General features: G+C 43.6%; 2 protein-coding genes across 2 annotated transcripts in view; both read right to left on the reverse strand.

Annotated features, from left to right (window-relative positions):
• Positions 1-4: 4 nt before the first annotated feature.
• LOC121536088 (collagen alpha-3(VI) chain-like) lies at positions 5-10,832 on the reverse strand. Its single transcript, XM_045206404.1, has 16 exons — positions 10,719-10,832; positions 9,847-10,446; positions 9,114-9,710; positions 8,389-9,000; positions 7,485-8,084; positions 6,752-7,348; positions 6,028-6,639; positions 5,124-5,723; positions 4,620-4,987; positions 4,390-4,576; positions 3,666-4,277; positions 2,762-3,361; positions 2,029-2,625; positions 1,305-1,916; positions 401-1,000; positions 5-264 (listed from the first exon to the last, which is right to left on the reverse strand). The coding sequence occupies exons 1-16, from the start codon at positions 10,777-10,779 to the stop codon at positions 5-7; spliced, it is 8,115 nt and encodes a 2,704-aa protein (XP_045062339.1). The 5' UTR covers positions 10,780-10,832.
• A 3,002-nt stretch (positions 10,833-13,834) lies between these two features.
• LOC121536094 (collagen alpha-3(VI) chain) overlaps positions 13,835-15,609 on the reverse strand; it is a 42,597-nt gene continuing 40,822 nt past the window's right edge. Inside the window, exons 9-10 of the mRNA XM_041843396.1 lie at positions 14,974-15,155; positions 13,835-13,838 (exon numbers count right to left, since the gene is read on the reverse strand). Of these exons, the coding sequence (XP_041699330.1) occupies positions 13,835-13,838; positions 14,974-15,155 (186 nt within the window). The remainder of the gene's footprint in view (positions 13,839-14,973; positions 15,156-15,609) is intronic.

Consider the following 15,609-nt stretch of genomic DNA (forward strand, 5'->3'; position numbering starts at 1 on the left):
AGTGTTAAGGGGGTCTACCTCCTCTGTGCCTCAGACTTCTGACAGTGTCAAGAATGTCCTCCTTGGTGGTGTATGTGTTCAGATAGAAATGAACTTCTTGATCTCTACCGTACTGGACAACAGAAACACGGTCTTTGTCTCCTCCCACATTGAGTTTCCCCACTACTCTCTGAACAAAATCACGCATTGCTGGGAATCCATTCCTTGCGCCATCAGAACCATCCACAAGGAATACCACATCCTTTCTGGAGGTGTCATGATCAACTGAGAAAAGAAATAGATTATGTCAATCAGACTGGTCAAATGTAGGGCTTGTGGTCAAATTATACAGTCGTTTCTAAGAATCAGCTGACATGTTACTAACACTTCCTGACTCTTAATTAACAGTGATGACACATACCTAAAACTGTTGGCGATTCTGGAGTAACGTCAATAACAACTGCCTCCACCGAGGACAGAAGTTGCTGCTGGATGTTTGGAAGGTCAGTGAAGTCAGAGACAGACAGAGCGTAACTGGGATCATGTGATATCCTCTGCAATTCTCTGCTATCAGAACTCCTTGTTCCAATTCCAAAGATCAAGACCCCAAGCTCCTTCAGAGCAGAAGCTGGAGTGTCAACATTGTCAAAGGACCTTCCACCACTCAGCAGAATCAGTAACTGTGGAACACCTTCAAAGCGTCGACTTCCGGAGGATGCAGTAAAGACATTGTCTCTCACGTACTGGAGAGCTGCTCCAGTGTTGAGAGGTCTCCCACCTTTGTGTCTCAGACCTCTTACAGTGTTGAGAATCTCTCCTTTTGTTGTGTAGGTGTTCAGATAGAATTGGGCAGCTGGATCTCTACTGTACTGGACCACAGCAACGCGATCTTTGTTCTCATCCACACCGAGTGTCTCCACCACTCTTTGAACAAAGTCCCGCATTGCTGGGAATCCACTCCTAGTGCCATCAGATCCATCCAGCAAGAACACGACATCCCTCCTGGGAGCCTGACTCTCAACTAGTGAATGTGAATGTTCAGAAAAAGAGTCATATTAAATGTTGCATTGGTAAGGGAAAAACAGGACAAAGATGCTTCTGTCATATGAAAGTCATCCCTTTCCCTAATCTCAAACAACTGTTCAAAGAAAGTGGCAATGTGTGCATTGGACTGAGTGCTATCATCGAGAACATTCCTACAGAGGTATGAATTGAAACCAACATGAAAGGTCTCAGGTGCATCTACTTAAAATGTCAAAGCTATCAAATACTCCATCCTGATGTAAGAGAGCAAATGGAACTGATCAAAACCATATCTTTCTTACCTAGTATTGTTGGTATTACTGTTGGTGTCATGGTTGTCACCTGTACAATGACAGTGCTTATAGCAGAAAGAAGCTGCTGTTGGACATTGGGGAGGTCAGTAAATTCAGACACGGAAAGAGCATAGCTGGGGTCATAGGATATCTTTTGTAATTCTTTGCTATCAGAGCTCCTTGTTCCAATTCCAAACACCAAGACACCAAGCTCCTTGAGAGCAGACGCTGGTGTATCTACATTGTCAAAGGACCTTCCACCATTCAACAGTATCAGAATCTGTGGAACACCTTCAAGGCGCCTACTTCCGGAGGAGGCAATAAAGACATTGTCCCTGACATACTGGAGAGCTGCCCCAGTGTTGAGGGGTCTACCTCCTTTGTGCCTCAGGCCTCTTACGGTCTCCACAACGTCTTCCTTTGTTGTATAAGTGTTCAGATAGAAGTGGGCCTCTGATTCTCTGCTATACTGGACCACAGAGACTCGATCTCTGTTTTCCTCCACAGTGAGTTTCTCTACCACTCTTTGAACAAAGTCACGCATTGCTGGGAAGCCATTCTTAGTGCCATCAGAACCATCCAGCAGGAATACTACATCCTTTCTGGCAATGCTTTGGTCCACTAAGAGTATCAGAAACAAAACAAAAATATATGTCAACATTGCTTCATGGAACCTGAGACTGAAATATGTGTGTGTTGCTTTAGTTGTCCTGGATAACGCATCACTTCTTACCTATGACTGTTGGGGTTATGGGTGTAGCCTCAACTTGTACAGTTATGAGTGTGGAGAAAAACTGCTCCTGGACGCTGGGGAGGTCAGTGAATTCAGAAACAGACTGGGAAAAACTAGGATCAGTGGCAATCCTTTCGACCTCTCTGCTGGAATTTCTGGTTCCAATGCCAAAGATCAAGACCCCACTCTTTTTCAGGGCAGAAGCTGGTATGTCAACATTATCACTGGACCTTCCCCCACTCAGAAGTATCAGCATCTGAGGGACGCCCTCTTGGCTTCTGCTTCCTGAGGAGGCAGTAAAGACGTTGTCCCTTACGTATTGGAGGGCTGCCCCAGTGTTAAGGGGTCTACCTCCTCTGTGCCTCAGACTTCTGACAGTGTCGAGAATGTCCTCCTTGGTGGTGTATGTGTTCAGATAGAAATGAACTTCTTGATCTCTACCGTACTGGACAACAGAAACGCGGTCTTTGTCTCCTCCCACATTGAGTTTCCCCACTACTCTCTGAACAAAATCACGCATTGCTGGGAATCCATTCCTTGCGCCATCAGAACCATCCACAAGAAATACCACATCCTTTCTGGAGGTGTCATGATCAACTGAGAAAAGAAATAGATTATGTCAATCAGTCTGGTCAAATGTAGGGCTTGTGGTCAAATTATACAGTCGTTTCTAAGAATCAGCTGACATGTTACTAACACTTCCTGACTCTTAATTAACAGTGATGATACATACCTAAAACTGTTGGCGATTCTGGAGTAACGTCAATAACAACTGCCTCCACCGAGGACAGAAGTTGCTGCTGGATGTTTGGAAGGTCAGTGAAGTCAGAGACAGACAGAGCGTAACTGGGATCATGTGATATCCTCTGCAATTCTCTGCTATCAGAACTCCTTGTTCCAATTCCAAAGATCAAGACCCCAAGCTCCTTCAGAGCAGAAGCTGGAGTGTCAACATTGTCAAAGGACCTTCCACCACTCAGCAGAATCAGTAACTGTGGAACACCTTCAAAGCGTCGACTTCCGGAGGAGGCAGTAAAGACATTGTCTCTCACGTACTGGAGAGCTGCTCCAGTGTTGAGAGGTCTCCCACCTTTGTGTCTCAGACCTCTTACAGTGTTGAGAATCTCTCCTTTTGTTGTGTAGGTGTTCAGATAGAATTGGGCAGCTGGATCTCTACTGTACTGGACCACAGCAACGCGATCTTTGTTCTCATCCACACCGAGTGTCTCCACCACTCTTTGAACAAAGTCCCGCATTGCTGGGAATCCACTCCTAGTGCCATCAGATCCATCCAGCAAGAACACGACATCCCTCCTGGGAGCCTGACTCTCAACTAGTGAATGTGAATGTTCAGAAAAAGAGTCATATTAAATGTTGCATTGGTAAGGGAAAAACAGGTCAAAGATGCTTCTGTCATATGAAAGTCATCCCTTTCCCTAATCTCAAACAACTGTTCAAAGAAAGTGGCAATGTGTGCATTGGACTGAGTGCTATCATCGAGAACATTCCTACAGAGGTATGAATTGAAACCAACATGAAAGGTCTCAGGTGCATCTACTTAAAATGTCAAAGCTATCAAATACTCCATCCTGATGTAAGAGAGCAAATGGAACTGATCAAAACCATATCTTTCTTACCTAGTATTGTTGGTATTACTGTTGGTGTCATGGTTGTCACCTGTACAATGACAGTGCTTATAGCAGAAAGAAGCTGCTGTTGGACATTGGGGAGGTCAGTAAATTCAGACACGGAAAGAGCATAGCTGGGGTCATAGGATATCTTTTGTAATTCTCTGCTATCAGAGCTCCTTGTTCCAATTCCAAACACCAAGACACCAAGCTCCTTGAGAGCAGACGCTGGTGTATCTACATTGTCAAAGGACCTTCCACCATTCAACAGTATCAGAATCTGTGGAACACCTTCAAGGCGCCTACTTCCGGAGGAGGCAGTAAAGACATTGTCCCTGACATACTGGAGAGCTGCCCCAGTGTTGAGGGGTCTCCCTCCTTTGTGCCTCAGGCCTCTTACGGTCTCCACAACGTCTTCCTTTGTTGTATGAGTGTTCAGATAGAAGTGGGCCTCTGATTCTCTGCTATACTGGACCACAGAGACTCGATCTCTGTTTTCCTCCACAGTGAGTTTCTCTACCACTCTTTGAACAAAGTCACGCATTGCTGGGAAGCCATTCTTAGTGCCATCAGAACCATCCAGCAGGAATACTACATCCTTTCTGGCAATGCTTTGGTCCACTAAGAGTATCAGAAACAAAACAAAAATATATGTCAACATTGCTTCATGGAACCTGAGACTGAAATATGTGTGTGTTGCTTTAGTTGTCCTGGATAACGCATCAGTTCTTACCTATGACTGTTGGGGTTATGGGTGTAGCCTCAACTTTTACAGTTATGAGTGTGGAGAAAAACTGCTCCTGGATGCTGGGGAGGTCAGTGAATTCAGAAACAGACTGGGAAAAACTAGGATCAGTGGCAATCCTTTGAACCTCTCTGCTGGAATTTCTGGTTCCAATGCCAAAGATCAAGACCCCACTCTTTTTCAGGGCAGAAGCAGGTATGTCAACATTATCACTGGACCTTCCCCCCACTCAGAAGTATCAGCATCTGAGGGACGCCCTCTTGGCTTCTGCTTCCTGAGGAGGCAGTAAAGACGTTGTCCCTTACGTATTGGAGGGCTGCCCCAGTGTTAAGGGGTCTACCTCCTCTGTGCCTCAGACTTCTGACAGTGTCAAGAATGTCCTCCTTGGTGGTGTATGTGTTCAGATAGAAATGAACTTCTTGATCTCTACCGTACTGGACAACAGAAACACGGTCTTTGTCTCCTCCCACATTGAGTTTCCCCACTACTCTCTGAACAAAATCACGCATTGCTGGGAATCCATTCCTTGCGCCATCAGAACCATCCACAAGGAATACCACATCCTTTCTGGAGGTGTCATGATCAACTGAGAAAAGAAATAGATTATGTCAATCAGACTGGTCAAATGTAGGGCTTGTGGTCAAATTATACAGTCGTTTCTAAGAATCAGCTGACATGTTACTAACACTTCCTGACTCTTAATTAACAGTGATGACACATACCTAAAACTGTTGGCGATTCTGGAGTAACGTCAATAACAACTGCCTCCACCGAGGACAGAAGTTGCTGCTGGATGTTTGGAAGGTCAGTGAAGTCAGAGACAGACAGAGCGTAACTGGGATCATGTGATATCCTCTGCAATTCTCTGCTATCAGAACTCCTTGTTCCAATTCCAAAGATCAAGACCCCAAGCTCCTTCAGAGCAGAAGCTGGAGTGTCAACATTGTCAAAGGACCTTCCACCACTCAGCAGAATCAGTAACTGTGGAACACCTTCAAAGCGTCGACTTCCGGAGGAGGCAGTAAAGACATTGTCTCTCACGTACTGGAGAGCTGCTCCAGTGTTGAGAGGTCTCCCACCTTTGTGTCTCAGACCTCTTACAGTGTTGAGAATCTCTCCTTTTGTTGTGTAGGTGTTCAGATAGAATTGGGCAGCTGGATCTCTACTGTACTGGACCACAGCAACGCGATCTTTGTTCTCATCCACACCGAGTGTCTCCACCACTCTTTGAACAAAGTCCCGCATTGCTGGGAATCCACTCCTAGTGCCATCAGATCCATCCAGCAAGAACACGACATCCCTCCTGGGAGCCTGACTCTCAACTAGTGAATGTGAATGTTCAGAAAAAGAGTCATATTAAATGTTGCATTGGTATGGGAAAAACAGGACAAAGATGCTTCTGTCATATGAAAGTCATCCCTTTCCCTAAACTCAAACAACTATTCAAAGAAAGTGGCAATGTGTGCATTGGACTGAGTGCTATCATAGAGAACATTCCTACAGAGGTATGAAATGAAACCAACATGAAAGGTCTCAGGTGCATCTACTTAAAATGTCAAAGCTATCAAATACTCCATCCTGATGTAAGAGAGCAAATGGAACTGATCAAAACCATATCTTTCTTACCTAGTATTGTTGGTATTACTGTTGGTGTCATGGTTGTCACCTGTACAATGACAGTGCTTATAGCAGAAAGAAGCTGCTGTTGGACATTGGGGAGGTCAGTAAATTCAGACACGGAAAGAGCATAGCTGGGGTCATAGGATATCTTTTGTAATTCTCTGCTATCAGAGCTCCTTGTTCCAATTCCAAACACCAAGACACCAAGCTCCTTGAGAGCAGACGCTGGTGTATCTACATTGTCAAAGGACCTTCCACCATTCAACAGTATCAGAATCTGTGGAACACCTTCAAGGCGCCTACTTCCGGAGGAGGCAATAAAGACATTGTCCCTGACATACTGGAGAGCTGCCCCAGTGTTGAGGGGTCTCCCTCCTTTGTGCCTCAGGCCTCTTACGGTCTCCACAACATCTTCCTTTGTTGTATAAGTGTTCAGATAGAAGTGGGCCTCTGATTCTCTGCTATACTGGACCACAGAGACTCGATCTCTGTTTTCCTCCACAGTGAGTTTCTCTACCACTCTTTGAACAAAGTCACGCATTGCTGGGAAGCCATTCTTAGTGCCATCAGAACCATCCAGCAGGAATACTACATCCTTTCTGGCAATGCTTTGGTCCACTAAGAGTATCAGAAACAAAACAAAAATATATGTCAACATTGCTTCATGGAACCTGAGACTGAAATATGTGTGTGTTGCTTTAGTTGTCCTGGATAACGCATCAGTTCTTACCTATGACTGTTGGGGTTATGGGTGTAGCCTCAACTTGTACAGTTATGAGTGTGGAGAAAAACTGCTCCTGGACGCTGGGGAGGTCAGTGAATTCAGAAACAGACTGGGAAAAACTAGGATCAGTGGCAATCCTTTCGACCTCTCTGCTGGAATTTCTGGTTCCAATGCCAAAGATCAAGACCCCACTCTTTTTCAGGGCAGAAGCTGGTATGTCAACATTATCACTGGACCTTCCCCCACTCAGAAGTATCAGCATCTGAGGGACGCCCTCTTGGCTTCTGCTTCCTGAGGAGGCAGTAAAGACGTTGTCCCTTACGTATTGGAGGGCTGCCCCAGTGTTAAGGGGTCTACCTCCTCTGTGCCTCAGACTTCTGACAGTGTCAAGAATGTCCTCCTTGGTGGTGTATGTGTTCAGATAGAAATGAACTTCTTGATCTCTACCGTACTGGACAACAGAAACGCGGTCTTTGTCTCCTCCCACATTGAGTTTCCCCACTACTCTCTGAACAAAATCACGCATTGCTGGGAATCCATTCCTTGCGCCATCAGAACCATCCACAAGGAATACCACATCCTTTCTGGAGGTGTCATGATCAACTGAGAAAAGAAATAGATTATGTCAATCAGACTGGTCAAATGTAGGGCTTGTGGTCAAATTATACAGTCGTTTCTAAGAATCAGCTGACATGTTACTAACACTTCCTGACTCTTAATTAACAGTGATGACACATACCTAAAACTGTTGGCGATTCTGGAGTAACGTCAATAACAACTGCCTCCACCGAGGACAGAAGTTGCTGCTGGATGTTTGGAAGGTCAGTGAAGTCAGAGACAGACAGAGCGTAACTGGGATCATGTGATATCCTCTGCAATTCTCTGCTATCAGAACTCCTTGTTCCAATTCCAAAGATCAAGACCCCAAGCTCCTTCAGAGCAGAAGCTGGAGTGTCAACATTGTCAAAGGACCTTCCACCACTCAGCAGAATCAGTAACTGTGGAACACCTTCAAAGCGTCGACTTCCGGAGGAGGCAGTAAAGACATTGTCTCTCACGTACTGGAGAGCTGCTCCAGTGTTGAGAGGTCTCCCACCTTTGTGTCTCAGACCTCTTACAGTGTTGAGAATCTCTCCTTTTGTTGTGTAGGTGTTCAGATAGAATTGGGCAGCTGGATCTCTACTGTACTGGACCACAGCAACGCGATCTTTGTTCTCATCCACACCGAGTGTCTCCACCACTCTTTGAACAAAGTCCCGCATTGCTGGGAATCCACTCCTAGTGCCATCAGATCCATCCAGCAAGAACACGACATCCCTCCTGGGAGCCTGACTCTCAACTAGTGAATGTGAATGTTCAGAAAAAGAGTCATATTAAATGTTGCATTGGTATGGGAAAAACAGGACAAAGATGCTTCTGTCATATGAAAGTCATCCCTTTCCCTAAACTCAAACAACTATTCAAAGAAAGTGGCAATGTGTGCATTGGACTGAGTGCTATCATAGAGAACATTCCTACAGAGGTATGAAATGAAACCAACATGAAAGGTCTCAGGTGCATCTACTTAAAATGTCAAAGCTATCAAATACTCCATCCTGATGTAAGAGAGCAAATGGAACTGATCAAAACCATATCTTTCTTACCTAGTATTGTTGGTATTACTGTTGGTGTCATGGTTGTCACCTGTACAATGACAGTGCTTATAGCAGAAAGAAGCTGCTGTTGGACATTGGGGAGGTCAGTAAATTCAGACACGGAAAGAGCATAGCTGGGGTCATAGGATATCTTTTGTAATTCTCTGCTATCAGAGCTCCTTGTTCCAATTCCAAACACCAAGACACCAAGCTCCTTGAGAGCAGACGCTGGTGTATCTACATTGTCAAAGGACCTTCCACCATTCAACAGTATCAGAATCTGTGGAACACCTTCAAGGCGCCTACTTCCGGAGGAGGCAATAAAGACATTGTCCCTGACATACTGGAGAGCTGCCCCAGTGTTGAGGGGTCTCCCTCCTTTGTGCCTCAGGCCTCTTACGGTCTCCACAACATCTTCCTTTGTTGTATAAGTGTTCAGATAGAAGTGGGCCTCTGATTCTCTGCTATACTGGACCACAGAGACTCGATCTCTGTTTTCCTCCACAGTGAGTTTCTCTACCACTCTTTGAACAAAGTCACGCATTGCTGGGAAGCCATTCTTAGTGCCATCAGAACCATCCAGCAGGAATACTACATCCTTTCTGGCAATGCTTTGGTCCACTAAGAGTATCAGAAACAAAACAAAAATATATGTCAACATTGCTTCATGGAACCTGAGACTGAAATATGTGTGTGTTGCTTTAGTTGTCCTGGATAACGCATCCAGTTCTTACCTATGACTGTTGGGGTTATGGGTGTAGCCTCAACTTGTACAGTTATGAGTGTGGAGAAAAACTGCTCCTGGACGCTGGGGAGGTCAGTGAATTCAGAAACAGACTGGGAAAAACTAGGATCAGTGGCAATCCTTTCGACCTCTCTGCTGGAATTTCTGGTTCCAATGCCAAAGATCAAGACCCCACTCTTTTTCAGGGCAGAAGCTGGTATGTCAACATTATCACTGGACCTTCCCCCACTCAGAAGTATCAGCATCTGAGGGACGCCCTCTTGGCTTCTGCTTCCTGAGGAGGCAGTAAAGACGTTGTCCCTTACGTATTGGAGGGCTGCCCCAGTGTTAAGGGGTCTACCTCCTCTGTGCCTCAGACTTCTGACAGTGTCAAGAATGTCCTCCTTGGTGGTGTATGTGTTCAGATAGAAATGAACTTCTTGATCTCTACCGTACTGGACAACAGAAACGCGGTCTTTGTCTCCTCCCACATTGAGTTTCCCCACTACTCTCTGAACAAAATCACGCATTGCTGGGAATCCATTCCTTGCGCCATCAGAACCATCCACAAGGAATACCACATCCTTTCTGGAGGTGTCATGATCAACTGAGAAAAGAAATAGATTATGTCAATCAGACTGGTCAAATGTAGGGCTTGTGGTCAAATTATACAGTCGTTTCTAAGAATCAGCTGACATGTTACTAACACTTCCTGACTCTTAATTAACAGTGATGACACATACCTAAAACTGTTGGCGATTCTGGAGTAACGTCAATAACAACTGCCTCCACCGAGGACAGAAGTTGCTGCTGGATGTTTGGAAGGTCAGTGAAGTCAGAGACAGACAGAGCGTAACTGGGATCATGTGATATCCTCTGCAATTCTCTGCTATCAGAACTCCTTGTTCCAATTCCAAAGATCAAGACCCCAAGCTCCTTCAGAGCAGAAGCTGGAGTGTCAACATTGTCAAAGGACCTTCCACCACTCAGCAGAATCAGTAACTGTGGAACACCTTCAAAGCGTCGACTTCCGGAGGAGGCAGTAAAGACATTGTCTCTCACGTACTGGAGAGCTGCTCCAGTGTTGAGAGGTCTCCCACCTTTGTGTCTCAGACCTCTTACAGTGTTGAGAATCTCTCCTTTTGTTGTGTAGGTGTTCAGATAGAATTGGGCAGCTGGATCTCTACTGTACTGGACCACAGCAACGCGATCTTTGTTCTCATCCACACCGAGTGTCTCCACCACTCTTTGAACAAAGTCCCGCATTGCTGGGAATCCACTCCTAGTGCCATCAGATCCATCCAGCAAGAACACGACATCCCTCCTGGGAGCCTGACTCTCAACTAGTGAATGTGAATGTTCAGAAAAAGAGTCATATTAAATGTTGCATTGGTAAGGGAAAAACAGGACAAAGATGCTTCTGTCATATGAAAGTCATCCCTTTCCCTAATCTCAATTGGACTGAGTGCTATCATAGAGAACATTCCTACAGAGGTATGAAATAAAACCAACATGAAAGGTCTCAGCGGCATCTACTTAAAATGTCAAAGCTATCAAATACTCCATCCTGATGTAAGAGAGCAACTGGAACTGATCAAAACCATATCTTTCTTACCTAGTATTGTTGGTATTACTGTTGGTGTCATGGTCGTGACCTGTACAATGACAGTCCTCATAGCAGAAAGAAGCTGCTGTTGGACATTGGGGAGGTCAGTAAATTCGGACACGGAAAGAGCATAACTGGGGTCATGGGATATGTTTTGTAATTCTTTGCTATCAGAGCTCCTTGTTCCAATTCCAATCACCAAGACACCAAGCTCCTTGAGAGCAGATGCTGGTGTATCCACATTGTCTCTTGACCTTCCACTACTAATCAGAATGAGTATTTGTTTCACACCCTCCGAGTGTCTACTCCCAGAGGAGCTTATGAAGACATTTTCTTTCACAAACTTCAGAGCTGCTCCAGTATTAAGGGGTCTTCCTCCTTTATGTGAGAGTCCCCTTACAGAATTCAACATGTCCTCCTTTCTCAGAAATGAATTCAAATAAAAATTAGCCACTGCCAAGTTACTAAACTGTACCACTGCCACTCTGTCGTTATTTTGTTCCACGTTGAGATTTTCAATGATTTTGTGGAGGAAATCCCGAATAGCTGGGTATTCTTTTCTGGTGTTATCTGATCCATCCAGAAGAAACACAATATCTCTCCTATTTTCGTCATTTTCTGCTGTTTCCAATAAAAAGAAATAAAAAAACATAAAACAAATAAATAAAAAACATATGACCTGTTTAATACTTAAATAATTTATGTTGTTCTTTTCAAAAATCGAATATAGAGAGTCAACGTTTACAGTAAGTCACCAGTACACTTTAATATTTCTTACCAACTCTAGTTTCCTCTTGTGGTCTCACTTGAGCAAGATGTGTCTCTAAACTTTTCTGGATGTTTTGAAGGTTTGCAAAATCAGGGACTGAATAAGAATAATTTGGAAGAGATGATATTGATTGCATTTCAACCAAATCAGTCATCCTTGATCCAATTGCAAATGTTACAACCCCAAAAGTCTTTAGTGCCCTGGAAGGACCTCGAGGAGAATCTCTAGATCTGCCACCAGTCAGTAGCACTAGGATCTGTTGAGCACCCTCATGACGTCGACTTCCAGCATTAGTAGTAAAGACATTGTCCTTCACAAACTGGAGGGCTGTGCCAGTATATTGAGGCCTCCCGCCCTTTGGTTTTAGATTTCTGACTGCTGTAAGTACATCATCTCTTGTCTTGTAAGCATTCAGGTTGAAGTTCACTGCTGCACTGTTGCTGTACTGCACAACAGCAACTTGATCTTTTCCCTGGTCCACATCAAACTTTTCCACCACTTTCGCAACAAACTCACGTATTGCTGTGAATCTACTCCTAACATCATCAGATCCATCAAGGAGGAAAACAATGTCTCTTTTCACACTGGGGCCTTGAACTAGAATGAAAATTCAACTAAATCAGCAAATTGTGCATGGTACATAATACATTTCAAGATACAGTATAAGCTACATACTGTATTTTGAAGTTGATTGAAAAACAACTTATTTTATAAATATTTTCATAGAAATTGTTTAATATTGTACTCTGTTTCACTCACCTAAGCCTGGTCTTGTTGAATCTTTGTGAGAGACAATTGCTGAGAGCAACTGTTGTCTAACAAGAGAGAGGTCAGAAAACTCTCTGAGAAGATATGCCTGATTAGGACTGTATGCAATGCTCTGCATCTCCGCTCCATCTGCGTCTTTGACCCCAACAGTCAAAAGCACAATTCCAGCTGCCTTCAGACTCTCAGATGGAACCACAACATCATCCTGGGATTTACCCCCACTTAGCAGTATTAGTATCTGAGGAATGCCCTCTTGGAGTCTGCTTCCAGAGGAGACAGTAAAGACATTGTTTTTAACATAATCAAGAGCTTCCCCAGTGTTGAGGGGCCTTCCTCCTTCCAGATTGATATTGCGTACTTTTGCCATGATATCACTCTTTGATGAGTATGTGTTCAATAGGAAATGAGTGGTGGGTTTGTCACTGTACTGGATCACAGCAACATGTGTTTTGTCTGGCCCAATTTCTAGATGTTTAACAAATTGGCCAAGAAAATCACGTATTGATTGGACACTTTCTCGCATCTTATCAGATCCATCAAGTAAAAATACGACATCGACCCCATCCACCATCTGGATATCTGATGTCAACAAAGTGGAATTGTCTGAAATGAGCAAACATAATAATTAAGTCCATATATACTGCACATCTGTCCTGAAATCAAATAGTTTTGTATTCAATAGGATGTCAATGCTGCTCTCTAATAGTGTGATTTGGAAGACATTCTCAGTAAACTACAGTGAATTTATAAAAATCTTTGATTTAAAAAAGCCTTAAGTGATTGTGAAATATATCTTCATAATCTTACCAATGACAGTTGAAATTTCAGGTGTTTCCTTAACACCACTCATTACAGCAGCCACGGAAGAGTGTATCCCGTCAAGGTTGTTAAAATTGGCAACAGAAAAAGAGTGTGCTGGTGTAAAAGATATGCTTTGTAACTCCAATGTATCAGCATTCTTTGTTCCAAAGCTAAATGTTCTTACTCCATCCCCTCTCAATGACTGCGCTGGTCCCCTTAAGTCATTACTAGATCTCCCACCACTGAAGACAAATAGATATTGAGGCACACCCTCTGCACGTCTGCCTCCAGCCGAAGCAGGAAAGACAGTGTCTCTCACAAACTGCAGTGCTGTGCCAGTGTTGAGGATTCTTCCAACTTTGTGCCTCATGGATCTTATTGAATTAAGCACATCATTTTTAGAAGAGTATGAATTCAGATAGAAATTGGGTGTGGCATCCCGACTGTACTGAACAAGGGCCACCCGGTCGCCATTTTCCTCCACATTAAGACTCTCCACTACTTTCTCTGCAAAGCGGCGAATCCCCGCAAAGCCAGTTCTAGAGTCGTCAGATCCGTCAATGAGAAATACAACATCCTTTTTGTCAGATTCTGAAATGAAGGTAAAGAATGGTTGCAGAGAGAAAGGAAAGCCACTTTTCTGAGAGGGCACAGAAAGCAAGGTCATTGCTAGCATAAAACCATTGTCCAACTGAAATCTCAATAACCTTATTCTCTTAAGGAGAAACACCTTAGACACACATCTATGATTTCCTCAAAGGACATGCATTAACATAGATAAGATCCTTTACCTGAACACAGAGAACACATGCCACTACAGAAAAATGGAAATGGCTACAGCTTACCAAAATGCATGGTATGGGCAGTTGGCACTGGTTGACGAGATGCTTCCGTTAACAATGACAACAATTCTTCCTGAATTGTGGGAAGGTCTTTGAAATCAGTAATAGAAAGGGCGTAATTAGGTTCATGAGATATCGTTTGTAGTTCAAGTGTGTCGGCATCTCCTGTGCCAATACCGATTGAAATTACTCCCATTTCTTTGAGCTTTGTGACAGGGGTTCTGATATCATCTCTAGATCTTCCCCCACTCAGCAGTATCAGTATCTGTTGAACACCTTGCAGGCTTCTACTTCCATTGGAGGCAGTAAAGACATTGCCCCTCACGTACTGGAGAGCTGCTCCAGTATTTAGAGGACTTCCTCCTTTGTGCCTCAGACCTCTTACGGCATCAAGAACATCATCTTTTTTTGAATGCATACCCAACTTGAAATTGACCTCTGCTGTGTCACTGTACTGAACCACAGACACATGATCTTTTTTCCCATCTACATTGAGTTTCTCCACTACTCTCTGAATAAAGTCTTGAATATCTGGAAATCTTCTTCGGGAATCATCAGAACCATCAAGTAAAAATACAATGTCCCTCCTGTAATCATTTGTTGCAGCATCTATAAACATTTATAAAATGTGTTAATAACATTTTACATATACATTTAGGGAATTCAATAAACAACTGTGTTTTGTGAAATGAAATACATCAACATTATGCTAACTTAATTGACCAACTACAACATTACTGTTGTGATGATTGCAGTCTTACCTATTAATATTGTTTGCAAGTTAGTAGTGGTCAATTCAACTCTCTCAACAGCAGATAACACTTGCTGTTGAATGTTTGGGAGATCGTTGTAATGTGTAGCAGAGAAAGCATAGCTGGGTTCATGTGAAATTGTTTGAAGCTCAAGTGTATCGGCATTCCTCATTCCAACCACTATTGCCATAACACCAATTTCTTTCAGGTTTGTAACTGCATTTCTAACATCATCATTGGACCTTCCCCCACTCAATAGAACCAGAATCTGAGGGATGCCCTCTTGGCGTCTGCTTCCAGAGGAGGCAGTAAAGACATTGTCCCTGACATACTGGAGAGCTGCCCCAGTGTTGAGGGGTCTCCCTCCTTTGTGCCTCAGGCCTCTTACACTGTCCACAACGTCTTCCTTTGTTGTGTAAGTGTTCAGATAGAAGTGGGCCTCTGGTTCTCTGCTGTACTGGACCACAGACACTTGATCTTTGTTCTCCTCCACAGCGAGTTTCTCCACTACTCTCTGCACAAAGTCACGCATTGCCTCAAATCCATTTAGAGTTTCATCAGAGCCATCCAGTAAAAAAACAACATCCCGTTGTTTGGATTCAGATTTATCTAGAGATTCATATGAATAAAATGTCATTCTCAGGTAAAATTATAAAGAAATATCATGTACATGTACAGTACCAGTCAAAAGTTTGGACACACCTACTCATTCCAGGGTTTTTCTTTATTTTTACTATTTTCTACATTGTAGAATAATAGTGAAGACATCAAAACTATGAACACATATGGAATCATGTAGTACCCAGAAAAGTGTTAAACAAGTTAAAATACATTTTATATTTAACCAGCATGGCTACCACAGCATTCTGCAGCGATACGCCATCCCATCTGGTTTGCGCTTAGTGGGACCATCATTTGTTTTTCAACAGGACAATGACCCAACACACCTCCAGGCTGTGTGAGGGCTA

Source organism: Coregonus clupeaformis, chromosome 23 (genome assembly GCF_020615455.1).
Source record: "Coregonus clupeaformis isolate EN_2021a chromosome 23, ASM2061545v1, whole genome shotgun sequence".
Classification (NCBI taxonomy): Eukaryota; Metazoa; Chordata; class Actinopteri; order Salmoniformes; family Salmonidae; genus Coregonus; species Coregonus clupeaformis.

Bases quoted from the DNA above. Each gene is read 5' to 3' on its own strand.
- LOC121536088 (XM_045206404.1), bottom strand. From the start codon at position 10,779: ATGAGGACTGTCATTGTACAGGTCACGACCATGACACCAACAGTAATA. The intron at 3,362-3,665 runs GTAAGAAAGATA...CACATTCACTAG, and splicing joins AGTAATACCAACAATACTAG to TTGAGAGTCAGGCTCCCAGG. The intron at 265-400 runs GTATGTGTCATC...TTCTTTTCTCAG, and splicing joins AGAATCGCCAACAGTTTTAG to TTGATCATGACACCTCCAGA.